General features: G+C 41.6%; 1 protein-coding gene across 9 annotated transcripts in view; it reads left to right on the forward strand.

The window, feature by feature from the left end:
* The window catches only part of NSD1 (nuclear receptor binding SET domain protein 1), a 174,551-nt gene that overhangs the window by 61,031 nt on the left and 86,047 nt on the right, over positions 1–27,473 (forward strand). For 7 of the 9 annotated variants that reach the window (XM_055285103.2, XM_055285106.2, XM_055285105.2 and 4 more), the window contains 3 exons: positions 720–855; positions 13,049–13,221; positions 19,273–21,835. In XM_055285103.2, the coding sequence (XP_055141078.1) occupies positions 720–855; positions 13,049–13,221; positions 19,273–21,835 (2,872 nt within the window). Of the gene's footprint in view, positions 1–719; positions 856–1,068; positions 1,140–3,155; positions 3,307–13,048; positions 13,222–19,272; positions 21,836–27,473 lie in introns of those variants that run through there. The other 2 variants (XM_055285107.2, XM_063642513.1) reach the window with 2 other exon arrangements.

The following is a 27,473-nucleotide window of genomic DNA, read 5'->3' on the forward strand; positions in this document are numbered from 1 at the left end:
GGTTTCACCATGATGGCCAGGTTGGTCATGAACTCCTGATCTCAGGTGATCCACCCGCCTCGGCCTCCCAAAGTGCTGGGATTACAGGCCTGAGCCACTGTGCCCAGCCAATCCCAGTATTTTTAATGAGATTTAACTTCTATGAGTATCTAGAAGAATTCTTTGCTGTTTTCTCTGGGGCTTATATCTGAAAGTAAAGTTTTAGCTGGGACTACAGGCATGTGCCACCACCCCTGGCTATTACTATTGTTAATATGCTAATAGAAATATTGGTTTGAAAAGCATGCAGAATATCACATGCAGAAGGATCTGAAGTCTCTTGATATTATTAAAAATTCTTCCTATAATTTTTTCTCCATTTTTTTCCCCTTTGTGTTTTGATCCAAGGGCTACATCAAGGATATCTTTTCTTTGGGATGATTTTCTTTATTGTTTGTTTTTAGTTCTTTAAAAATAAAGCCAGCTTAATTTTATTTTCAAAATACAGATAGATTCATTATATAAAACAATTATAAGTTGAGAACTATGTATAAAGGGCTATGTTATGAACAATTAAGATGAAATAATTTAGTTGTACTTATTTTGTAATTCTTTTTAGGCTAGAGTGTTTTCATTCTCAATTTTTCATACATTGCTTTTTCAGAAGGCTAATAGGAATGACAATACTGTTTCAAAATCTTTTGATTCTTACTGATACGCCATGTTTTGTCTGTCTAAAGTGTCAACCTAAGAAAAAGTCTGCGCCACTGAAGTATGAAGTTGGAGATCTCATCTGGGCAAAATTCAAGAGACGCCCATGGTGGCCCTGCAGGATTTGTTCTGATCCGTTGATTAACACACATTCAAAAATGAAAGGTAATACTTGCAGTGATTATACATGTTAAAGACAGTTGCCTTTAGAATAACTCAATTTTTGTTATCTTTAATAATAATCTATTTTTTTCCTTGGAACATTTTGTGAATGAATTGGTGTTACATATTTTATCTTTTGGGGCTTTTAAAAGTTTGTTTTACTCTATGATTTAAACCTTCTCTCATTTTTTTTTTTTGTTTGTTTGTTTTTTTGAGATGGAGTCTCGCTCTTGTTGCCCAGGCTGGACTGTAGTGGTGCAATCTCAGCTCGCTGCAACCTCTGACTTGTGAGTTCAAACGATTCTCCTGCCTTAGCCTCCCGAGCAGCTGGGATTACAGGCACCCGCCACCACGCTTGGCTAATTTTTGTTTTTGTTTTTGTTTTTTTGTTTTTTGTTTTTGTTTTTTTTTTTGAGATGGAGTTTTGCTCTTGTTGCCCAGGCTGGAGTGCAATGGCGTGATCTCAGCTTACCGCAACCTCTGCCTCCCGGATTCAAGCTATTCTCCTGGCTCAGCCTCCTCAGTAGCTGGGATTGCAGGCATGTGCCACTACGCCCAGCTAATTGTGTATTTTTAGTAGAGACGGGGTTTCTCCATGTTGGTCAGACTGGTCTCGAGCTCCTGACCTCAGGCGATCTGCCTGCCTCGGCCTCCCAAAGTGCTGAGATTACAGGCATGAGCCCTGCACCAGGCCTAATTTTTGTGTTTTTAGTAGAGACGAGGTTTCACCATGTTGGCCAGGCTGGTCTTGAACTCCTGACGTCGGGTGATCCACCCGCCTCAGTCTCCCAAAGTATAGGGATTACAGGTGTGAGCCACTGCGCCCGGCTGATTTAAACATTCTCAATTATTCTGTTGATGCCAGGAAGGTGTTAGGCCATTTCTCTAATGTTTACATTGTCCAGAATCACCTTTTAGTATATTTACATATTTCTACTTTAATCAGGTTTGTATCATTTTTGATAATATAAAAGCTGAAACAATTGTAAATGTTTCTTATTAATAATTTTGAAGTTTAAAATTTTAATTTGGAGTATTTCCTTTAAATGCTATTGTTTGTTTTTCAGTTGATTGTTGTGTTTGAATCTCAGGTACCTTAGTTTTAAATTACTCTAAAGGATGGGGCTGAAACTTGATTTATTTTTATTTTATTTTATTTTAGAGAAGAATTTCTGCTCTGTCTCCCAGGCTGGAGTGCAGTGGCGCAATCTCGGCTCACCGCAAGCTCTGCCTGCTGGGTTCACGCCATTCTCCTGCCTCAGCCTCCCGAGTAGCTGGGACTACAGGTGCCTGCCACCATGCCCAGCTAATTTTTTTGGTATTTTTAGCAGAGACGGGGTTTCACCATGTTAGCCAGGATGGTCTTGATCTCCTGACCTCGTGATCTGCCTGCCTCGGCCTCCCAAAATGCTGGGATTACAAGCGTGAGCCACCGCACCGGGCCAATTTTTGTATTTTTAATAGAGATGGGGTTTCACCATGTTGGCCAGGCTGGTCTTGAACTCCTGACCTCAGGTGATCCTCCTTCCTCAGCCTCCCAAAGTGTTGGGATTACAGACGTGAGCCACTGCACCTGGCCTGAAACTTGATTTGAGCTGTCCTTTTTTCTATTAGGATGGTAGTGATTTTATTTTAGTTTTAATATATGTATTTTAGTTTCTGAAAGTCAGATGTTGATGAGATTCAGAAAAATCAGCTTACTCTCTGCTTTGCTGTGATCTGCCACATTCTTCACTCCTTTCAACAGGCAACCAATTGATATTAATTTTTGTTGTTGTTGTTTTGTTTTGAGACGGAATTTTGCTCTGTCACCTACGTTGGAATGCAGTGGTGCAATTTCGGCTCACTGCAACCTCTGCCTCCCGGGTTCAAGCGATTCTCCTCCTGCCTCAGCCTCCAGAGTAGCTGGGATTACAGGTGGGTGTGTGCCACCATGCCCAGCTAATTTTTGTATTTTAGTAGAGACGGGGTTTCACCATGTTGGCCAGGCTGGTCTCAAACTCCTGACCTCAAGTGAACCACCGGTCATGGCCTCTCAAAGTGTTTGGATTACAGGCATGAGCCACCACACCCGGTTGATATTAATATATTTTTATATACATAATGTTTTTTCATGTAAATTATATTTTTATTTACATGAGTAAATATATACTTCTTAGTCATCTTCCATGTCTTTCCTTTATCACAAACAGAACATTGTATATTTTGCAGCTTGCCTTTTCCACTTTCTGGAGATTTTTTTCATATTTTTATTATTTATTTATTTATTTATTTATTTATTTATTTATTTTTCTGAGACAGGATCTCATTCTGTTGCCTAGGCTGGAGTGTAATGGCATAACCGCGCCTCACTGAAGCCTTGATCTCCAGGGCTCAAACAGTCATCCAACCTCAGCATCCTGAATAGCTGGAATAGCTGGGAGCACAGACGTGTGCCACCACACATGGCTTTTGGTTTGTTTTGTTTTGTTTTGTTTTTTGGGTGGAGATAGTGTCTCCATATATTACCCAGGCTGGTCTTGAAATTTTGAGCTTAATAAGGGATCCTCCCACCTTGGCCTTCCAGAGTGCTGGGATTACATGTGTGAGTCACCATGCCTCTTTTTTTTTTTTTTTTTTTTTTTTTTAAAAAAAAAAGGGTGATTTCTCCAAAGTAGAATTGCTGGATTTGATTTTATATTTTGAATAGTGAGGTGTCCAAAAACCTTTATAAATTTTAATGTCTTTTTTTTTTTTTTTTTTGAGACGGAGTCTCTCTCTGTCTCCCAGGTTGGAGTGCAGTGGCACGATCTCGGCTCCCTGCAAGCTCCACCTCCCGGGTTCACACCATTCTCCTGCCTCAGCCTCCCAAGTACCTGGGACTACAGGCGCCAAAACCTAGCACAGTACTAAGTTTTGTGTCTGGGCGCAGTGGCTCACACCTGTAATTCCAGCACTTTGGGAGGCTAAGGCGGGCAGATCACCTGAGGTCAGGAGTTCGAGACCAGTCTGGCTGACATGGTGAAACCCTGTGTTTACTAAAAATACAAAAATTAGCCAGGTGTGTTGGCATGCTCCTATAATCCCAGCTACTGGGGAGGCTGAGGCAGAAGAATTGCTTGAACCCGGGATGCGGAGGTTGCAGTGGTCCAAGATCACACTACTGCACTCCAGCCTGGGCAACAGAGCAAGACTCTGTCTCAAAAGAAAAAAATAATTTAGTGTGTTAGAAATTTAATACCTTGACCAGGCATGGTGGCTCATGCCTATAATCCCAGCACTTTGGGAGTCTGAGGTGGGAGGATCACTTGAGCCCAGGAGTTTGAGGCCAGCCTTGGCAACACAATGAGACACTTTCTCTTTAATTCAAAAAAAAATGTTGATAACTTATCCTTTGTGACCCATCTGGATATTTAAATTCTACTACTAGAAAACTCTTTGAGTCCTCCTTTTCTAACCTCCCTGTCCCTATGACTGCTGGTTTCTTACTCATTAGGGTGTCTCTCTCTCTCTCCTCGTCTCTCTTTTGATTTAGGGTCTCGTTCTATTGCCCAGGCTGGAATGCAGTGGCGTGATCATGACTCATTGCAGCCATAGCTTCCCAGGGTCAAGCGATCTTCCCTCCTGTGCCTTCCAAGCAGCTGGGACTACAGGCATTGGCCACTATGCCTGGCTTAGTTTTTAATTTTTTTGTAGAGACGGGGTTTTGTCTTGTTGCCCAGGCTGGTCTGAAACTCCTGGGCTCAAGCGATCTGCCCGCTTGGGCCTCCCAAAGTACTTGGGATTACTGACGGGAGCTACCACACTCAGCCTATTTATAGTGTTTCTTATGCATACTAGTTGAGTCCATGCTATTTATTTAACAAATAGTAAATACCTTGTATAGATTGAGTACTGTGCTAGGTTTTGGGATCCATTATTGGACCATGCATCAATACTACTTTCTCTCATGAGAAATTAGAATCTCTTATAAGGGACAAGACACCAGAAAATAATCAAATGCATTATTACTTAACTGAGAAGTCTGTCCAAGGAACAATTTTGATGCCTATTCAGTGATATAACAGGGATAACTGACCTGGACTTTTCATCAGTGGTGTTCGCTAATAAAGTTATCTCTGATCTGTTACTTGAGAGGATGAGTTGGGAGTTAACTAGGGAAGAGAGAAGAAGATGGTTCCAGGAATCTGCAGCTCACAGAGTAATGGAGAGTGGCACAGTATGAGGCTGGGAAGTAGATATACGACAAAGTGTTCAGTGCCTTGTTGACTTTGTTAAAAAATTTTGTTATTTTTATCTCAGGAATAATGTATATAATTAAAACGTGTTTAGCAGGAGCCACCATGCTCTGATCTGTTCATTTTAAAAGTTCACTGTGGCTGGATTGTTGAACATGTATTAGAGGGGGACCACAAATAAGTAAAAAGAGACAATTAAAGAAGTCATTATTAGTGATTATGGTGTGATGAAAATTGTGAATAGAAAATAAAAACAGATTAGGAGGTAAAATGCATCTGATGTAGTAATGCATTGGATAATGTTGAGTGAGGGAGAATGAAGTCCTGAGGCTTTCAGTTCTCAGGTTTCCATATCACTGGACGGCTTCCACGTTTTTAGTTTCATCACTGGATGGATGAATAGATCGTCATTTACTGAGAGAACATGGGAGCATCTATAACTCAGAAAGGACATATTCTTGTTCGTATTAGTTGGAGCCATGGGCAAGGCATGGGTGAGATTTTTTGGGACAAAAGATACCATGAGACAAAAGGTACATTGAGGAAGACATCATTTGACATCTGTATGGAAGAGACTGAGCTTGCTGAAAAAGAATGATGAAAAAGAATCAGATGAAACAGAGATGGAAGAGGAAAAGTAGCAGAATGTGGCTAGAGTACAGTCGTATGTACTAGGGATATGTTCTAAGATTCTCAGTGGATGCCTGAAACTGGATAGTACTGAATCCCATATATATAATGTTTTTCCTGTACATACATACCTATTATAAAGTATCATTTATAAATTGGGCATTGTGGCCGGTTGTGGTGGCTCATGCCTGTAATCCTAGCACTTTGGGAAGTCGAGGTGGGCGAATCACTTGAGGTCACGAGTTGAAAGCCAGCCTGACCAACATGGTGAAACCCTGTTTCTACTAAAAACAAACAAAAAATTAGTTGGGCCTGGTGGTGGACACCTGTAATCCCAGCTACTGGGGAGGCTAAGGCAGGAGGATTGCTTAAACTTGGGAGGTGGAAGTTGCAATGAGCCAAGATCATACCACTGCACTCCAGCCTGGGCGATGGAGCAAGACTCCATCTAAAAAAAAAAAAATAGTAAATAAAAAATAAATTGGGCATTGTAAGAGATCAATAACAACTAATAATAAAACAGAGGGTGAGTGCAGTGGCTCACGCCTATAATCCCAGCACTTTGGGAGGCCGAGGAGGGCGGATCACAAGGTCAGGTGATTGAGACCATCCTGGCTAACACAGTGAAATCCTGTCCCTACTAAAAATACAAAAAATTAGCTGGGTATGGTGGCGGGCACCTGTAGTCCCAGCTACTTGGCAGGCTGAGGCAGGAGAATGGTGTGAGCCCAGGAGGCGGAGCTTGCAGTGAGCCAAGATGGCGCCACTGTACTCCAGCCTGGGCGAGAGTGCGAGACTCCGTCTCAAAAAAAAAAAAAAAAAAAGTAAATAAATAAAACAGAACAATTACACTGTAATGAAAGTTATGGGAGTCTGTCCCCTACCTTTGACCCCAATAGCTTATTTTACTGTATCACAGGTAACTGAAATCATCGAAGGTGAAGTCTCATGTGAGCTGGGACCACTGTAGTTTAAGGACGATGTGGTCAATTTTGCTGAATGTTGCCTAGAGAGCAAATAAAATGTCCATTAGGGATAAGAAGGTGGAGATCATGAGTACCTTTTTTGTTGTTGTTGGTTTGATTGAGGTAGAAGTTAGATTGGACTGATTTGAGGCAATGGAGACAGACAGAGAAGGGAGGATGCTGCAGGCAGATAGGTATATAGGATTCAGAAGGATTTTTATTTTTTGTTGTTATTTTTTATTTTAATGTTATTCTTTTTTTTGAGAAAGAGTCTTGCCCTCTCACTAAGGCTGGAGTGCAGTGGCACAATTACAGCTCACTGCAACTTCCATCTCCCAGGCTCCAGTGCTCCAGGGCTCCAGCGCTCCTTCCACCTCAGCCTTCTAAGTAGCTGGGACTACAGGTGTGCACCACAACACTTGGCTAATTTTTGTATTTTTTGTAGAGACAGGATCTCCCTATGTTGCATGAACTGGTCTTGAACTCCTGGCCTTAAGTGATCCTCCCGCCTTGGCCTCCCAACGAGCTGAGATTACAGATGTGAGCCACTGTGCCTGGCCAATTTATTTTTGACTCTAGAGACAAGGAAGTTTCAAGATGAAGGTGCTAGCCAATTCGGATCCCAAGTGAGGGCTCTCTTCCTGACTTGTAGATAACCACCTTGTTGCTGTGTCCTCATTTGGCAGAGAGCGAAAGTACTCACTCTGGCATCTTCTTACAAGGAGACTAGTTGCATCATGAGGTCACCTCCATCATGAGGGACCTATTACTAATCTGGTAATAGTATTTAGTATTCTTAGTATATTTAGTGTATAAAATTAGTAAATCTAATTACTCCAAAGGCCTCACCTATAAACACCAACATATCGGGGGGGTGGTCAAGGCTTCACAATAATGCATTTCAGGAGGACATAAACATTTAGTCTGTAATGGCCCTTTTTCATCCTTCTTGAATGATAGTCCTACTAACTCTGAGTTTTAAATTGTCATCAGTAAATTGAATTCATATCCATAGTGATAGTCTTTATCCAGGCTTTAGATTTATGTACTCAACTCCATACTTGAAGTTTTCACCAGGATATCAATTTGAAAATATATTCATCACCGTAACATGGAACCCCATACTCTTTAGCTTCCTGTGTCTCCATCTTTCCACACCCATATGTGTTTGCCTTAAGCAACCACTAATGTACTTTCTGTTTCTGTGGATTTGCGTATTCTGGACATTTCATATGTAGTAGGTCCCCAATTTGAGTTAGAATTTTTCGACCTTACAATGGTGCGAAAGCGATACACATTAAATAGAAATGGTACTTCGAGTTGCCTGTAGAACATGCTGTTTTTCACTTTCAATGTAGTATTCAGTAAATTACACGAGATATTCAGCAGTTAATTTTAAAATAGGCTTTGTGTCAGAAATATTGCACAACTGTAGACCAATGTAAGTGTTCTGAGCATGTTTAGCGTAGGCTAGGTGTATTAAATGCATTTTCTAATTATTCTTTTTTTTTTTTTAGAGGCAGAGTCTTGCTCTGTTGCTCAGGCTGGAGTGTAGTGACATGATGTCAGCTCACTGCAACCTCTGCCTCTTGGACTCATGTGATCCTCCCGCCTCAGCCCCCCAAGTAGCTGGAACTATAGGCAAGGGCCACCACACCCAGCTCATTTTTTAATTTTGTTGTAGACAGGGTCTCCCTGTATTGCCCATGCTTGTCTTGAACTCCTGGGCTTAAACAGTCCTGTTGCCTTGGCCTCAGAAAGTGTTTGGATTATAGGCGTGAAGCCACTGCGTCTGGCCAGCCTTCATATTCAACTTAATCTTTTCTTTCTTTCTTTTTTTTTTTTTTTGAGATGGAGTCTCATTCTGTCACCAGGCTGGAGTGCAGTGGCACGATCTCAGCTCACTGCAACCTCTGACACCCTGGTTCAAGCAATTCTCCTGCCTCAGCCTCCTGAGTAGCTGGGATTACAGGTGCCTGCCACCACGCCCAGCTAATTTTTGTATTTTTAGTAGAGATGGGGTTTCACCATGTTGGCCAGGATGTTCTCGATCTCCTGACCTCGTGATCCGCCTGCCTCGGCCTCCCAAAGTGCTGGGATTACAGGAGTGAGCCACCACGCCCGGCCTCAACTTAATATTTTCAACTTATAATGGGTATGTCATGGAGCATCTGTGATTTGTTTATAATTTTTCCACAAATCTGTTGTGCTCCTCAACTTACAATGGGGATACGTTCCCACTAGGAATGCATTGGTTCTGATTTTTCCCATATCCCCATCATTGGTTATTTGACTTTTAAAAAATAGACAAAACATAAATTTAATGTTTTTGTTTTGTTTTGTTTTTTTGAGATAGAGTCCTGCTGTGTTGCCAAGGCTGTGGCAGGATCTCAGCTCACTGCAATCCCTGCCTCCTGGGTTCAAGCAGTTCTTCTGCCTCAGGCTCCTGAGTAGCTGGGACTATAAGAGTAGCTGGGACTACAGGCATGTGCCACCATGCCTGGCTAGTTTTTGTATTTTTAGTAGAGACAGGATTTCACCATGTTGGCCAGGCCGTTCTTGAACTCCTGACCTTAAGTGATCCTCCCGCCTTGGCCTCCCAAGGTGCTGCCCTGCCTCAGCCTCCCAAGGTGCTGGGACTATAGGCCTGAGTCACCTTTCCTTACCTAATGTTTTCATTGTTTCAAGTAGGCAGTTCCGTAGCATTAAGTATATTAACATTGTTGTGTAGCCATTACCATTATTCATCTCCAGACTCTTTCATCTCCCAAATTGAAACTCTGTACCCATTTACCAACATCACCGTAGTCCTTGGTAACCACTGTTCTGTGTTTTTTTTTCCTTATAAATTTGACTATTTTAGATACCACATATAACTAGAATCAGACATTTGTCCTATTGACGCCTTACTTCACTTATCATAATGTCTTCTAAGTTCATCTATGCTATAGTATGTTTCCAAATTTTTTTCTCTGTTAATTTTTTTTAAAGGCTACATAGTACGTTGTTGTATTGTAAGTATCACATTTTGTTTTTCCATTCATCCATCAGAGAACATTTGGGTTGTTTCCTTTTGGCCATTCTGAGCAGTGTTTCTATAAACATTGTATAGTATCTGGTGTTTTTGTATTCGTTTTTTTTTTTTTGGATGGAGTTTCACTCTTGTTGCTCAGGCTGGAGTGCAATGAGGCGCGATCTTGGCTCACTGCAACTTCTGTCTCCTGGGTTCAGGTGATTCTCTTGCCTCAGTTAGGATTACAGGTGCATACCACCACACTTGGCACTAATTTTTGTATTTTTAGTAGAGACTGGGTTTCGCCATGTTGTCCAGGCTGATCTCGAACTCCTGACCTCTGGTGATCCGCCTACTTCCGCCTCCCAAAGTGCTGGGATTATAGGTGTGAGCCACTGCGTCCAACCTAAGCATCTGCGTGTTTTTTTTTTTTTTTTTTTTTTTTTTTTTTTTTTTTTTTGAGACAGAGTCTTGCTCTGTCTCCCAGGCTGGAGTGCAGTAGCGGGATCTTGGCTCACTGCAACCTCTGCCTCCTGGGTTCAAGCGATTCTTCTGCCTCAGCCTCCTGAGTAACTGGGACTAAAAGTCAGCTAAAAGTCGAAGCTGTAATGGCTAAGATCTTAACATGCCATGCAAACTCTTACAAGTCTGGTTGCTGCCCAACCTTCATTAGTTTCCCTTTTCTTCTAGTTTATGATACAGTAGTTTAGAACTACTTGTAGTTTTGTTTTGTTTTATTCATTCATGCCTTTGAGGGTTCTATGCCCTCATACTATAATTCTATCTTTAAGTGTTTACTTTTTTTTTTTTTTTTTGAGATGGTGTCTCACTCTGTTGCCCAGGCTAGAGTGCAGTGGTGTGATCTCGGCTCACTGCAACCCCCGCCTTCTGAGTTCAAGCGATTCTCATGCCTCAGCCTCTCGAGTAGCTTGGATTACAGGCATGTTGCACCACACTCGGCTACTTTTTGTACTTTTATCTTTTTTTACTATGGGGTTTTACTATGTTGGCCAGGCTGGTCTTGAACTCCTGACCTCAGGTGATCCGCCTGCCTCAGCCTCCCAGAGTGCTGGGATTACGGGCATGAGCCATCCCACCTGGCCAAACTGTTTAACTTTAAAAGTTGTTCAGCCTGGCGCGATGGCTCACGCCTGTAATCCCAGCACTTTGGGAGGCCAAGGTGGGCGGATCACCTGAGGTCGGGAGTTTGAGATCAAACTGATCAACATGAAGAAATCCCGTCTTTACTAAAAATACAAAAAATTAGCCGGGCGTGGTGGCGCATGCCTGTAATTCCAGCTACTCGGGAGGCTGGGGGAGGAGAATCGCTTGAACCTGGGAGGCAGAGGTTGCAGTGAGCCGAGATCATGCCATAGCACTCCAGACTGAGCAACAAGAGTGAAACTCCGTCTCAAAAAAAAAAAAAAAAAAAAAATTGTTCAAGTACTTCATTTGTCTCCTCCCACTTATAATTGAGTTTTTTTTTTTTTAAGAAATAAGTATTTATTTTTGCAGTTGTCATGCCTTTTGTACTGTAATCTATTTATATATGACTTATCTGTCAGACAGTGAGTTCTTTTTTCTCCTCCTCACATTGCTGGCACGTCAGAAGTTCTTCATCTGTTAATGGAATTTATTTATTTATTTATTTATTTCTAAGTGTCTTGCTATACTGCCAGGGTGGAGTGCAGTGGCGTCATAATGGCTCACTGTATTCTTGACCTTTGAGGATGAAGTGATCCTCCCTTCCAAATAGGTGGGACTACGGGCACATGCCACCATTCTCAGCTAATTTTTTTATTTTTAGTAGAGATAGGGTCTTGCTATGTTTCCCAGGCTGGTCTCGAACTCCTGGACTCAAGCAATCCTCCCACTTCTGCCTCCCAAAGTGTTGGGATTACAGGTGTGAGCCCCTGCACCTGGCCAGTTCAATGTATTGACTCATAGGAAAGTGATTTATTTCTCAAATTGACTTTAAGAACCTCTATATAGGTACACACATGTGTATATTAACCAGTTCCAGTTCCTGTAGGTGATTTTTATTGAAGGATTTAATTCAGTAGGTGGGAAATAAGGAGTTCTTTTTTTTTTTTTCAGTTTGTTTTTAAAATGAACCAGACAACACAAAATTTAACTAAGTTTTAGTTTCATTATTGAGCTATGTTTTTTTATAGAAAAACTACCATGTGTACACTTTTGAAACCACCATTTATAGAGAAGTTACCATTGACAGTTCAGTTTATAAATCCCTTCTCTCCTTTGTCTTTCTTTTTTTCATTTTTCATTTTGCATTCTGAAGGAAGTAGCCATTCTGTAATTCTTCCAAAGGTTATTTGGATTCTTTTCTGTGTTTTGAAATAAGACGTGGTTGTTACAAGGGAACTAGATGTGAGTTAAAGTGAATTTTCGTATAAAATGATTTTTATTTCCTTTTATTAAAAGTGACAAATTGTTAAACATGTGTTGTCCTGACTCTCTTTTGTGACACTTTTTAGTGTAATAAAAGTTGCTAATAAAATTGTAAAGTGTGTGGAAGATAACATATACTAGATGAATTTAATTATAATCTTTTCTAGATGGGATTTGTGTTTTCATATTTTTAATTGTATGTATAGAACTTTAGATAACCAAGAAATTATAGGCTAAACTGGATTTATTTTTGGTTTTATTACTGGTAGGCTTTCCTTTTTCTTTTAAAATTTCCCTAATTTGAAATATTGCATTTCACTTTCTTTGCAAAACCAATGTTTGACCATGCATTTGTTCTCTCTTAAGCTATTGAACTTAATATCTAAAATATCAAAACCATACATTATTTTGGGGGTGTGGTTGTGGGGAGGAATGTATGCAAAGCACCTTGTGTGGTGCTTGTCTATGAGTAGCTACACTATAAATGTTAACAGATCATACATGTTGCTTTGCTGAAACATTTCTTCCTCTTTATATTAGCCTAGTGTTTTTCACGTTTTCTTGGTTGTCTTTTAATATATATATTTTTGTTGCTGTGGGCTTATTATACATCTTCTGTATTTTTGGAACAATGAAATTATAGACTGATAGTGAAAGAAACTTACCTGTCTACTATCTTAATTTCTTCTTTGTAGTTAATCTACATTTAGCTGGTTTTGAAGCTATATCACATCATCAGACTAGACTACTGATTCATTCATAACCTCCTATGTATTTTCTTGCCACACATATAGAATACTTAAAATTTTCCTTGTGTATGATCTACTCTAGAGTGTCTAGTTCAATGGGCATGTTAGTTGTTTCCAGACAGTCTTCTTTAGCAGCAATGATGTGGCTATTCTCTTAATGATGAGAAGTAATTTCTTTGATCTAATGATTCTGGTTCTCTTACCCTTACCTAGTTTCCAACCGGAGGCCCTATCGGCAGTACTACGTGGAGGCTTTTGGAGATCCTTCTGAGAGAGCCTGGGTGGCTGGAAAAGCAATCGTCATGTTTGAAGGCAGACATCAATTCGAAGAGCTACCTGTCCTTAGGCGAAGAGGAAAACAGAAAGAAAAAGGATATAGGCATAAGGTAGGAAACAAAAAAGGCTTTTTATTGAGTGACAGAAGCAAGTAAGAGAAAGAAAGAAAATGGCCTTTTATTTATTTTCGAGACAGATCCTTGCTGTGTTTCCCAGGTTGGAGTACAGTGGGCAATCTTTGCTCACTGCCGCCTCCACGTCCCAGGTACAAGTGATTCTCGTGCTTCAGCCTCTTCAGTAGCTGGGATTATAAGCGAGCACCACCACGCCTGGCTAACTTTTGTATTTAGTAGAGACAGGATTTCGCCATGTTGGCCAGGTTGGTCTTGAACTCCTGAGCTCAAGCAGCCTGCCTGCCTTGGCCTCCCAAAATGCTGGGATTACAGGTGTGAGCCACTGCGCCTGGCCCGGCCCGGCCTTTTAAAAATAATTATCTACTTGGGAGTTAGCAGAGAGGAGGCAGGGAAGAAGCATTATATTTTTGAAATGTAAGTTATTTCCTTTGGTAGTAGCATATTTGTGAGAAAAGAGCTAGGGAGCAGATGCAGGTGGGTTTTTTTGTTTGTTTGTTTGTTTTTCCTCCCCAGTGGGCTGGGGCTAGCTTGTGACATATTTATACTCAATTTTTTGATAAATTATTTTAGTCAACTTTTTTTTTTTTAATTTATTTTTATTTTTATTTTATTTTATTTTATTTTTTTTTTTTTGAGACGGAGTCTTGCTCTGTCATCCAGGCTGGAGTGCAGTGGCGCGATCTCGGCTCACTGCAAGCTCCGCCTCCCGGGTTCACGCCATTCTCCTGCCTCAGCCTCTCCGAGTAGCTGGGATTACAGGCGCCTGCCACCACGCCCGGCTAATTTTTTGTATTTTTAGTAGAGACGGGGTTTCACCGTGGTCTCGATCTCCTGACCTCGGGATCCGCCCGCCTCGGCCTCCCAAAGTGCTGGGATTACAAGCGTGAGCCACCGCGCCCGGCTATTTTAGTCAACTTTACTGTGTCACTCAGTAGTGAAAATTATGACATAGCATGACCATTCTTTTGTTATCTTTTATGCGTGAAGAAAGTGATCATCGAAATGAAATATTCTGCTTCTTGCCACTTGGACTAATTATTTCTATTAATGAGAATAATGTGGTTTTTTGTTTGTTTGTTTTTGGAGACAGAGTCTCACTCTGTCACCCAGGCTGAAGTGCAACTTCCGTTCTTGGCTCACTGCAACTTCCGTCTCTCAGGTTTGAGCCATTTTTGTGCCTTAGCCTCCCAAGTAGCTGGGATTATAGGTGCCTGCCACCACACCTGGCTAATTTTTGTATTTTTGGTAGAGACAGGGTTTTGCCATATTGGCCAGGCTGGTCTTGAACTCCTGACATCAGGTGATCAACTCACCTCAGCCTCCCAAAGTGCTGGGATTACAGGTGTGAGCCACTGTGCCCACCGAGAACCATAAAGTTTTTAATAATTTTCTTTTTTATGTTTGTCAGTGCTTAAGTTTCTACTCTAGTTATATTTCAACCATCAGTATTGTGGCTTTTTTTCTTTTGCTTGATGTTTTATGTTAAATTTGGCTGAGAAAAATACCAGTTTATTTTAATACTGTTTTTTCCTCCAGTTTTTTTATTGTGTTAAAATATATATAATATAAAATTTACCATCTTAAACACTTTTAAGTGTACAGTTAATGGTTTTAAATACATTCATAATGGTGTGCAAACATCTCATAATTATTTTCATCTTGTAAATCTGAAACTCTTTTACGTGTTAAACAGTAATTCCCCATTTGTCCTTCTCCCATCACCTGTTACCACCATTTTACTGTTGGTCTCTATGACTTAATATTCTCTTATATTAAATTCTAGAAGGAGAAATAATAATTTTTAGTTTGGTGTTTTATACTCCCCTGGGTCTAAATACTTTTATTATTATTATTATTTGATACGGGGGTCTCTCTATGTTGTTCATGCTAGAGTGCTGTTGCACAGTCGTCTTTTACTGCAGCTACGACCTCCCAGGCTCTAGCCATTCTCCTGCCTCAGTCTCCTGAGTAGCTGGGACTGCAGATAGGTACGACTACAGTGGCTAATTTTTATTTATTATTATTATTATTTTTTTAAACAGAGTCTTGCTCTGTCACCCAGGCTGGAGTACACTGGCACAATCTTGGCTCACTGCAACCTCTGCCTCCTGGGTTCAAGCGATTCTCATGTCTCAGCCTCCCAAATAGTTGGGATTACAAGTGTATGCCACCAAATCTGGCTAATTTTTGTATTTTTAGTAGGACAGGGTTTCACCATGTTGGCCAGGCTGGTCTCAAACTCCTGTCCTCAAGTGATCCATCTGCCTCGGTTTCCCAAAGTGCTGGGATTACAGGTGTGAGCCACTGTGCCCAGCCCCAATTTTTTTTTTTATTTTTTTGTAGAATGACGAGGTCTTGCCATGTTGCCCAGGCTGGTCTTGAACTGCTGGACTTAATCCTTTCATGTCGGTTTCCCAAAGTGATGGGATTACAGGCATGAGATACCATGCTGGCAATACTTGTAGACTATTTTTAAAAATCATAATTAGGATAATTTAGAGTTCATATGCAGGGTCTGCCACTTAACACTTGAGTTCTCAAAGACTTGGTGTCTTCATCTCTAAAGCTAGTACAATAACTTAGACCTTATAGAACTGTTGTAAACATTAGAAATAAGTATAAAATATTTAATATGACATACAATTGATGCTTTAGAAACAATTAGTATGTGTTGTTAGGATGAAAGAGGTTAACGGCTTCCTTTCAGATATTTCAGCTGATTGCTGATAGGGATGTGTCGGTTATTTTGTAAGTCTTTAGGTATGTAGAGTTACCAATCTTTTTAGAGGTGTTTATTGGGGCTTTCAGGTTGTGGAAAATTGATTTACTCTGGTCTCAGTCATAAGCATTAGTGGATATGTGTTTCTGTGCTTAAAAAAAAAATACATACACCAGATTGTCAGTTTGATCCTTTCTTTAAGAGGAGGCTACTCCTCTAGTTACCCTAATTTTTTTTTTTTCTTTTTGAGATGGAGTCTCACTCTATCGCCCCAGCTGGAATGCAGTGGCATGATCTCGGCTCACCACAACCTCTGCCTCCTGGGTTCAAGCGATTCTCCTGCTTCAGCCTCCCAAGTAGCTGAGATTACAGGCGTGCACCACCACGCCCTGCTAATTTTTGTATTTTTAGTAGACAGGGTTTCACTATGTTGGCCTGGCTGGTCTCAACCTCCTAACCTAAGGTGACCCCCCGCCACCCCCCCGACCTTGGCCTCTCAAAGTGCTGGGATTACAGGCGTGAGCCACCGTGCCCGGCCTCATTACTCTAATTATTTTTTAATTTATTTTTATTTATTTAGAGACAGAGTCTCGCTCTGTTGCCCAGGCTGGAGTGCAGTGGCGTGATCTCAGCTCACTACAACCTCCGCCTCCCGGGTTCATGCCATTCTCCTGCCTCAGCCTCCCGAGTAGCTGGGACTACAAGTGTCCACCACCAGTCCTGGCTAATTTTTTATATTTTTAGTATAGATGGGGTTTCACCATGTTAGCCAGGATGGTCTCTATCTCCTGACCTTGTGATCTGCCCACCTCAGCCTCCCAGAGTGCTGGGATTACAGGCATGAGACACCATGTCTGGCCTATTTATTTATTTTTTAAATTTTTGTTTTGTTTTGTTTTGTTTTAGAGAGGGGGTCTCCCTGTGTTTCCTGGGCTGGACTAAAGGCATCTTCCTGTCTCAGCCTCCCAAAGTGCTGGGATTAAAGGTGTAAGCCACTCCACCCAGTCTTTTATTTTTTAAAATTTGAGACAGGATCTTGCTCTGTCATCCAGGCTGGAGTGCGGTGGCACAGTTTCGGCTCACTGCAACCTTCACCTCCTGGGCCCAGATGATCCTCCTACCTCAGCCTACTGAGTAGCTGGGACCATATGCATGCAGTATGTCTGGCTAATTTGTGTGTGTGTGTGTGTGTGTGTGTGTCTGTGTGTGTCTGTGTGTGTGTGTGTGTGTGTATTTTTAGTAGAGACAGGGTCTCGTTGTGTTACCCAGGTTGGTCTTGAACTCCAGACCATATGCATGCAGTATGTCCGGCTAATTTGTGTGTGTGTGTGTGTGTATTTTTAGTAGAGACGGTCTCATTGTGTTACCCAGGTTGGTCTTGAACTCCAGAGCTCATATAATCCACCTGCCTCAGCCTCTCAAAGTCCTGGGAGTACAGCCATGAGCCACTGTCCCCAGCAATGATCTTAATGTTTACTTGCTCTGCAGAACATCCCCTTCATAAATATTAAAGTATATGTGGTAGTTAGAATCTTGACTAATACCTATTGTATGGAGGTAAGGAAGAAAATAAGAGTCTGAAAAATTAGCTGTATTTCACAGAGTCTCAATGTTTTCATGCTGTGAGGTATCCAGAAAAGATAATGTAATACCCACGGTGTCATCAGTATAATAGCTCTGGATTACATGATGAAGCCTAGGAGATGGCTTGGTTATAATCCAGGTTATATTTAACATTTATAGTCGATTCTTGATTAGCCAGGTGGCTAGTGATAACTAGAATTTCAAATTTCAAGTCCCCTAGGGAGGTAGATCAAACCTGCTGATTCCTCTTATCCTGTTTTTTCTATATTCATCTTCTTTAACCTTTTGCTTTCTTTTCTTTTTCTTTTTTTTTTCTTGCTTTTTCTTTTTCTTTTTTTCTTTTCTTTTTTCTTTTTGAGACAGAGTCTTGCTCTTTCACCCAGGCTGGAGTACAGTGGCGTGATCTCAGCTCACTGGAACCTCCACATACTGGGTACAAATGATTCTCGTGTCTTAGCCTCCCTACTTTCTTTTTTATGCAACTGAACATATGTTTGGCCTTCATATTCCTTAATTAGTTAATTAATTTTTTGAGATGGAGTCTTGCTCTGTCCCCCATGCTGGAGTACAATGGTGTGATCTCCAACTCCCGGGTGCTAGTGATTCTCCTGCCTCAGCCTCCACAGTAGCTAGGAGTATAGGTGTCTGCCACCACACCTGGCTAATTTTTTTATTTTTAGTAGAGATGGGGTTTGGTGGCCGGGCGCGGTGGCTCACGCTTGTAATCCCAGCACTTTGGGAGGCCGAGGCGGGCGGATCACGAGGTCAGGAGATCGAGACCATGGTGAAACCCCGTCTCTACTAAAAATACAAAAAATTAGCCAGGCTTGGTGGCGGGCGCCTGTAGTCCCAGCTATTTGGAGAGACTGAGGCAGGAGAATGGCGTGAACCCGGGAGGCAGAGCTTGCAGTGAGCTGAGATTGTGCCACTGCACTCCAGCCTGGGCGACAGAGCGAGACTCCGTCTCAAAAAAAAAAAAAAAAGAGATGGGGTTTGGCCATGTTGGCCAGGCTTATCTTGAACTCCTGACCCGAAGTGATCCGTCCTCCTCAGCCTCTGAAAGTGCTGGGATTACAGGCATGAGCCACACACCCGGCCAAGTATTCTTTAATTTAGAAATGTAATGTTACCAGTTTTAGTCTATATTCTGCTTTGTGCTTATAAATGCAGGGAGGGTGGAGTGTTTGTGAGATCAGTCCTTACTCTAATGACATAATCTTATTAGTAGAAGTATTATTGAGGAAGCTCCATTAGGGTGATTCAGATGCTGCTTGAGCTCAGGTGCTAACGGCTGGTTCCATAAAAGTAGGAGGCCTGACAGGTTCGTAAAAGCTTCTGATTTCAGGCCGGGTGCGGTGGCTCATACCTGTAATCCCAGCACTTTGGGAGGCTGAGGTGAGCGGATCACTTCAGGTCAGGAGTTTGAGACCAGCCTGGCCAACATGGTGAAACCCCGACTCTACTGAAAATACAAAAAATTAGCTGGGTGTGGTGGTGGGCGCCTGTAATCCCAACTACTCGGGAGGCTGAGGAAGGAGAATCACTTGAACCCAGGAGGCAGAGGTTGCAGTGAGCGAACATTGTGCCACTGCACTCCAGCCTGGGCGACAGAGCAAGACTCTGTCTCAAAAAAAAAGGAAAAAAAAACCCTTCTGATTTCATCTCCCTTTTCCCCCACCCATTTCTTTGATAAGTGATAATTCTTTTTCTCCTTTAAATTTAAGGTTCCTCAGAAAATTTTGAGTAAATGGGAAGCCAGTGTTGGACTTGCAGAACAGTATGATGTTCCCAAGGGGTCAAAGAACCGAAAATGTATTCCTGGTTCAATCAAGTTGGACAGTGAGGAAGATATGCCATTTGAAGACTGCACAAATGATCCTGAGTCAGAACATGACCTGTTGCTTAATGGCTGCTTGAAATCACTGGCTTTTGATTCTGAACATTCTGCAGATGAGAAGGAAAAGCTTTGTGCTAAATCTCGAGCCAGAAAGAGCTCTGATAATCCAAAAAGGACTAGTGTGAAAAAGGGCCACATACAATTTGAAGCACATAAAGATGAACGGAGGGGAAAGATTCCAGAGAACCTTGGCCTAAACTTTATCTCTGGGGATATATCTGATACACAGGCCTCTAATGAACTTTCCAGGATAGCAAATAGCCTCACAGGGTCCAACACTGCCCCAGGAAGTTTTCTGTTTTCTTCCTGTGGAAAAAACACTGCAAAGAAAGAATTTGAGACTTCAAATGGTGACTCTTTATTGGGCTTGCCTGAGGGTGCTTTGATCTCAAAGTGTTCTCGAGAGAAGAATAAACCCCAACGAAGCCTGGTGTGTGGTTCAAAAGTGAAGCTCTGCTATATTGGAGCAGGTGATGAGGAAAAGCGAAGTGATTCCATTAGTATCTGTACCACTTCTGATGATGGAAGCAGTGACCTGGATCCCATAGAACACAGCTCAGAGTCTGATAACAGTGTCCTTGAAATTACAGATGCTTTCGATAGAACAGAGAACATGTTATCTATGCAGAAAAATGAAAAGATAAAGTTTTCTAGGTTTGCTGCCACAAACACTAGGGTAAAAGCAAAACAGAAGCCTCTCATTAGTAACTCACATACAGACCACTTAATGGGTTGTACTAAGAGTGCAGAGCCTGGAACCGAGACGTCTCAGGTTAATCTCTCTGATCTGAAGGCATCTACTCTTGTTCACAAACCCCAATCAGATTTTACAAATGATGCTGTCTCTCCAAGATTCAACATGTCATCAAGCATATCCAGTGAGAACTCGCTAATAAAGGGTGGGGCAGCAAATCAAGCTCTATTACATTCGAAAAGCAAACAGCCCAAGTTCCGAAGTATAAAGTGCAAACACAAAGAAAATCCAGTTATGGTAGAACCCCCAGTTATAAATGAGGAGTGCAGTTTGAAATGCTGCTCTTCTGATACCAAAGGTTCTCCTTTGGCCAGCATTTCTAAAAGTGGGAAAGTGGATGGTCTAAAACTACTGAACAATATGCATGAGAAAACCAGGGATTCAAGTGACATAGAAACAGCAGTGGTGAAACATGTTTTATCTGAGTTGAAGGAACTCTCTTACAGATCCTTAGGTGAGGATGTCAGTGACTCTGGAACATCAAAGCCATCAAAACCATTACTTTTTTCTTCTGCTTCTAGTCAGAATCACATACCTATTGAACCAGACTACAAATTCAGTACATTGCTAATGATGTTGAAAGATATGCATGATAGTAAGACGAAGGAGCAGCGGTTGATGACTGCTCAAAACCTGGTCTCTTACCGGAGTCCTGGTCGTGGGGACTGTTCTACTAATAGTCCTGTAGGAGTCTCTAAGGTTTTGGTTTCAGGAGGCTCCACACACAATTCAGAGAGAAAGGGAGATGGCACTCAGAACTCCGCCAATCCTAGCCCTAGTGGGGGTGACTCTGCATTATCTGGGGAATTGTCTGCTTCCCTACCTGGCTTAGTGTCCGACAAAAGAGACCTCCCTGCTTCTGGTAAAAGTCGTTCAAACTGTGTTACTAGGCGCAATTGTGGACGATCAAAGCCTTCATCCAAATTGCGAGATGCTTTTTCAGCCCAAATAATAAAGAACACAGTGAACCGTAAAGCCTTAAAGACCGAGCGCAAAAGAAAACTGAATCAGCTTCCAAGTATGACTCTTGATGCTGTACTGCAGGGAGACCGAGAACATGGAGGTTCATTGAGAGGTGGGGCAGAAGATCCTAGTAAAGAGGAACCCCTTCAGATAATGGGCCACTTAACTAGTGAAGATGGTGACCATTTTTCTGATGTGCATTTCGATAACAAGGTTAAGCAATCTGATCCTGGTAAAATTTCTGAAAAAGGACTCTCTTTTGAAAACGGAAAAGGCCCAGAGCTGGACTCTGTAATGAACAGTGAGAATGATGAACTCAATGGTGTAAATCAAGTGGTGCCTAAAAAGCGGTGGCAGCGTTTAAACCAAAGGCGCACTAAACCGCGTAAGCGCATGAACAGATTTAAAGAGAAAGAAAACTCTGAGTGTGCCTTTGGGGTCTTACTTCCTAGTGACCCTGTGCAGGAGAGGCGGGATGAGTTTCCAGAGCATAGAACTCCTCCTTCAGCAAGCATACTTGAGGAACCACTGACAGATCAAAATCATGCTGACTGCTTAGATTCAGTTGGGCCACGGTTAAATGTTTGTGATAAATCCAGTGCCAGCATTGGTGACATGGAAAAGGAGCCAGGAATTCCCAGTTTGACACCACAGGCTGAGCTCCCTGAACCAGGTAAGGACATCTAAATGTGATAAAAAAAAAAAATTGGAGAAAGTGCTGATAAACATTGCCCTTCTGAAATTGGTCTGTTGTAATGGTAAAGTGAAGTATAAACTAGGGGGGAAGAATCATCACTTCAGGGAAGAAGGAGTTTTATGTAGAAAGGTCTGAATTTTGAAGATGAGATTTCCATATATATTCAAAAGTTAAACTTTACCAGAAGCCCTTTTCCCCAACCTTTTCAAGTAAATCTCTATAACATCTTTCTTTCTCACTTTCTCTCTCTCTCTCTCTCTCATTTTTTTTTTGTTTGTTTTGTTTTTTTAACTTTTTTTCTTTTGAGTCAGGGTCTCACTGTGTTGCCCAGGCTGGTCTCAAACTCCTGAGTTCACGCCATCTGCCAGCCTCTGCCTCCTAAAGTGCTGGAATTACTTTGGAATTGCCTGACCTATTCCCCGTTTCTTACCTTTTAAAATCCCCAAGGTTTTTGGGACTCAATATGTAATTGCAAGTAATTGAGAGGCTCTGATCCTAGGATTTAAATCCAGTTGTTAGGTTATAGAAAGCAAATAGACTCTATTGGATGGTAGTTTTGTTTTTTTTTCTTTAGGCACCCGCCACCATACCTGGTAATTTTTGTATTTTTAGTAGAGATGAGGGTTCACCACGTTGGCCGGGCTGGTCTTGAACTGAACTCAAGTGATCCACCCGCCAAAAGTGCTGGGATTACAGGCATGAGCCACTGCGTCTGGCTGGATGTTAGGTTTTCTTTGACCACTACTTAAGATAGGTCCTTCTGATTTGTGGACAATTTGATGAACCACATGTGCTTTTGAAAAAACTGCAAGTATTCTGTAGTACTTATTTGAAGGTCTTAGGTGTCTTAAATCCATACTGGAATGAGGATTATGAACAAATAAAAATACCAGAAGTATCCAAGTGTTGTACCTACTGGCAGATGGAAAACAGAAATCTTTCAAGATATTAACATTACACAGTATAGTTGAGGATAAAGCAGTGTGTGTATACATGTATATACATATTTTTTTTTCTTTTTTACAGCAATATCCATTAACTTAAGATTCTCAAAATTGTGTATCATAATAGATTTTTTAAACAGCTTTATTGAAAATACAATTCTCATCATAAAATTCACCTTTTAACATTTTTAATTGAGTGGTTTGTAGTATAGTCACAGAGTTGTGCAACAATCAGTGCGATCAATTGTGGAATATTTGCATCATCCCATACAGAAACACAGAACTCTTATCAATCTGCCTTCAGTTTTTTTTTTTGTTTTTTTTTTTTTTCTTGAGTTGGAGTCTCACTCTGTTGCCCAGGCTGGAGTGCAGTGGCGTGATCTCGGCTCACTGCAAGCCCCACCTCCCGGGTTCACGCCATTCTCCTGCCTCAGCCTCCCGTGTAGCTGTCACTACAGCTGCCCGCCACCACGCCTGGCTAATTTTTTTTGTATTTTTTTTTTTTGTTTTTGAGACGGAGTCTCACTGTTGCCCAGGCTGGAGTGCAGTGGCGTGATCTCGGCTCACTGCAGGCTCCGCCCTCGGGGTTCAGGCCATTCTCCTGCCTCAGGCTCCTGAGTAGCTGGGACTACAGGCATCCGCCACCTCACCCGGCTAATTTTTTGTATTTTTAGTAGAGACGGGGTTTCACCGTGTTAACCAGGATGGTCTCCATCTCCTGACCTTGTGATCCGCCCACCTCAGCCTCCCAAAGTGCTGGGATTACAGGCGTGAGCCACCGCGCCCGGCCCTGCCTTCAGTTTTTACCAATCTGTAGATTTGTCTGTTGTGTACGTTTCATAGAAATGGAATCGTACAATATGTGGTCCTTTTGGGTCTGGTTTCCCTTACTTAGTTTAATGTTTTCTGGTTCATGCCTCTTATAGTTGGTATCAGTTCTCTGTCTTCTTCTAAAATTATGGTTAAAAAGCATCTAACCTAAATATACCTTTTTTTTTTTTTTTTTTGGAGATAGGGTCTGACTCTGTTGCCCAGGCTAGCGTGAAATTTACTCTTTAACAGTATTTACGGCCAGGTGCGGTGTCTCACGCCTGTTATCCCAACACTCTGGGAGGCCAAGGCTGATAGATCACCTGAAGTCAGGAGTTCAAGACCAGCCTGGCCAACATGGCAAAACCCCATCTCTACTAAAAATACAAAAATTAGCTGGGCGTGGTGGTGCGCTCCTGTAATCCCAGCCACGCGGGAGGCTGAGATAGGAGAATCACTTGAACCCAGGAGGTGGAGGTTGCAGTGAGCTGAGATTGCTCCACTGCACTCCAGCCTGGGAGACAGAGCGAAACTCCATTTCAAAATAAACAAACAAAAAAACAGTATTTAAGTGTGTATTATAGTGTCATAAATCATGTACATGTACAACAGCAGATCTCCAGAACGTTTTCATTTTGCTTAACTGAGACTCTATACCCATTGAACAACAACTCCTGATTTTCTCCTCTGTTCAATCCATGACAACTAACATTCTTTCTGCTTCTGTGAATTTGATTACTTTAGACATCTCATGTAAGTGGAATCATGCAGTATTTGTTGTTTTGTGATTGGCTTATTTCACTTAGCGTAATGTTTTCAAGGTTCATGCATGTTGCAGCATATGACAGGATCACTTTCTTTTTTTTTTTTTTTTTTTTTTTTTGAGACAGAGTCTTACTCTGTTGCCCAGGCTGGAGTGCACTGGTGTGATCTCAGCTCACTGCAGCCTCTGCCTTGTGGGTTCAAGGGATTCTCCTGCCTCAGCCTCCCAAGTAGCTTGGACTACAGGCACATGCCACCACGCCTGGCTAATTTGTTTTGTATTTTTAGTAGAGACGGGGTGTCACCATGTTCCCCAGGATGGTCTCGATCTCCTGACCTCGTGATCTGCCCTCCTTGGCCTCCCAAAGTGCTGGGATTAAAGGCATGAGCCACCACGCCCTGCTGATAACCTTTTTTTATGGCTGAATAATATTCCAACATACTTTTTCTTTTCCATACGAAAGCATCTTTTCTTTATCAGTTCATTGGTTGATGGACATTTAGATTGCTTCCACATCTTGACTACTGTGAATAATGCTACAGTGAACATGGATATGCAGATATCTCTGAGATCTGGTTTTCAATTTTTTTTTTTTTTTTTTTTTTTTTTTTTGAGATGAAGTTTCGCTCTTGTTGCCCAGGCTGGAGTGCAATAGCACAATCTCAGTTCACTGTAATCTCCGCCTCCTGGGCTCAAGCAGTTCTGCCTCAGCCTTTCAAGTAGCTGGGATTACAGGCATATGCCACCACACCTAGCTAATTTTGAATTTTTTTTTTTTTTTTTTTTTTTTTTTTTTTTTTTTTTTGAGACAGAGTCTCGCTCTGTCGCCCAGGCTGGAGTGCAGTGGCACAATCTCGGCTCACTGCAAGCTCCGCCTCCCGGGTTCACGCCATTCTCCTGCCTCAGCCTCTCCGAGTAGCTGGGACTACAGGTGCCCGCCACCACGCCCGGCTAATTTTTTGTGTTTTTAGCAGAGACAGGGTTTCACCGTGGTCTCGATCTCCTGACCTCGTGATCCACCCGCCTCGGCCTCCCAAAGTGCTGGGATTACAAGCGTGAGCCACCGTGCCCAGCCTAATTTTGAATTTTTAGTAGAGACGGGGTTTCACCATGTTGGCCAGGCTGGTGTCGAACTCCTGACCTCAGGTGGTCTGCTCACCTCAGCCTCCCAAAGTGCTGGGATTACAGGCATGAGCAACTGCACCCAGTGATGTTCATTTCTTTTGGATAAATACCTAGAATGGCATTGGTGGGAACATAGGGCAATTCTACTTTTATTTATTTTTTTTGAGACAAGGGCCTCTCTCTGTTACCCAGGCTGGAGTATAATGATGCGATCTCAAGTCACTGCAACCTCCGCCTCCTGGGCTCAAGCAATTCTTGTGCCCCAGCCTCCCAAGCAGCTGGGATTACAGTGGTTTTGCCATGTTAGCCAGGCTGGTCTCAAATTCCTGACCTTAAGTGATCCTCCTGCTTCGGCCTCCCAAAGTGTTGGGATTATAGGTGTGAGCCAGCGCACCTGGCCTACATTTAATTTGATGAACCGCTATAGTGTTTTGCATAATTGCTGCATCATTTTATAAGTCCTTTGTCCATATACATATGTTTTTAATGATACTGGGCCTCTTTGTCACCCAGTCTGGAATACAGTGGTGCAGTTATAGCTCACTGCAGCCTCGAACCCCTGGGCTCAAGTGATCCTCCTATCTCAGCACCCTGAGTAGCTGGGAGTACAGGTGCGTGCCACCACACTTGGCTAATTTTTGTGTTTTTTTTTGTAGAGACAGGTTTCTGGCTATGCTGCCCAGGCTGGTCTTCAACTACTGGGCTCAAATGATGTTCCCACTTTGGCCTCCCAAAATGCTGGGATTCCAGACATGAGCTACTGTGTATATCCCTTTGCATATTTTTAAATCTTGTTACTTAAATGAGGTATAAGAGTTATTCATATATTCTGGATATTAACCAATTATCTGATGTATGATTTGCAAGTATTTTCTCCCATTTTGTACCTGCGTTTTCACTCTGTTGATTGTTTTCTTTGCTGTGTAGAAGTTAATGTGATTTTTTTTTCCATTTTTGCTTTTTAAAAAATTTTTACTTGTGCCTTGGGTCTCATAGCCAGGAAATTATTGTTCAGTCCAATATCATGAAGTTTTTTGTCTGTTTTCTTCTAGGAGTTTCATAGTTGGAGGTCTTATGTTTAGGTCTTTGATCTATTTTATGATAATTTTTATATAAGGTGTAAAATGAGAGTTCATCTTCATTCTTTGGCATGTGGATATCCAGTTTTCACAATACTGTTTGTTAAAGAGACTATCTTTTCCCCATTGTGTAGTCTTGGCACTGTTGTTGAAGATCATTTGACAATGTACGTGATTTATTTCAGGGATCTCTGTTCTTTTTTTTTTTATTTAATTTTTAGTAAAATTGAGACGGGGTCCAACCATGTTGCCCAGGCTGTTCTTGAATTCCTGGGCTCAAGTGATCCTCCCTCCTCAGACTCCCAAAAAGCTGGGATTACAGGTGTGAGCCACCACCTTGGCCAGGGATCTCTATGGATCTCTGTTCTGTTCCATTGATTTATATGTCTGTTATTTTTATGCCAGTACAATATTGTTTTGATTACCATAGCCTCATGATATGTTTTGAAATCAAGAAATGTAAGGCCTCCAGTTTTTGTTTTTTTTTTTTTTTTTTTTTGTCTTCTCAAGATTGTTTTGTTTATTTGGGGGTTCTTTGAGATTACACACTAATTTAGGATAGTTTTTTTATTTCTGCAAAAAAATTGGCTATTGAGATGTTGATAAGGATTGCATTGACTTTAGTTTCCTTTGGGTAGTAGGGATATCTTAACAATATTAAATTTTCCAATCCATGAAAACAGGCTATCTTTCCATTTATTTATGTCTTCCATAATTTCATCCAACAGTGTTTTGGAGTGTACAACCATTTCTCCTCCTTGGTTAAGTTTATTCTTAAGTATTCTATTCTTTTTTATGCTATTGCAAATGTGATTGTTTTAATTTCCTTTTATATTGTTCATTATGAGTATATAGAAATGCAACTGATTTTTCAGGTTTAATTTTGTATATTG

Source organism: Symphalangus syndactylus, chromosome 7, assembly GCF_028878055.3.
Source record: "Symphalangus syndactylus isolate Jambi chromosome 7, NHGRI_mSymSyn1-v2.1_pri, whole genome shotgun sequence".
NCBI lineage: Eukaryota > Metazoa > Chordata > Mammalia > Primates > Hylobatidae > Symphalangus > Symphalangus syndactylus.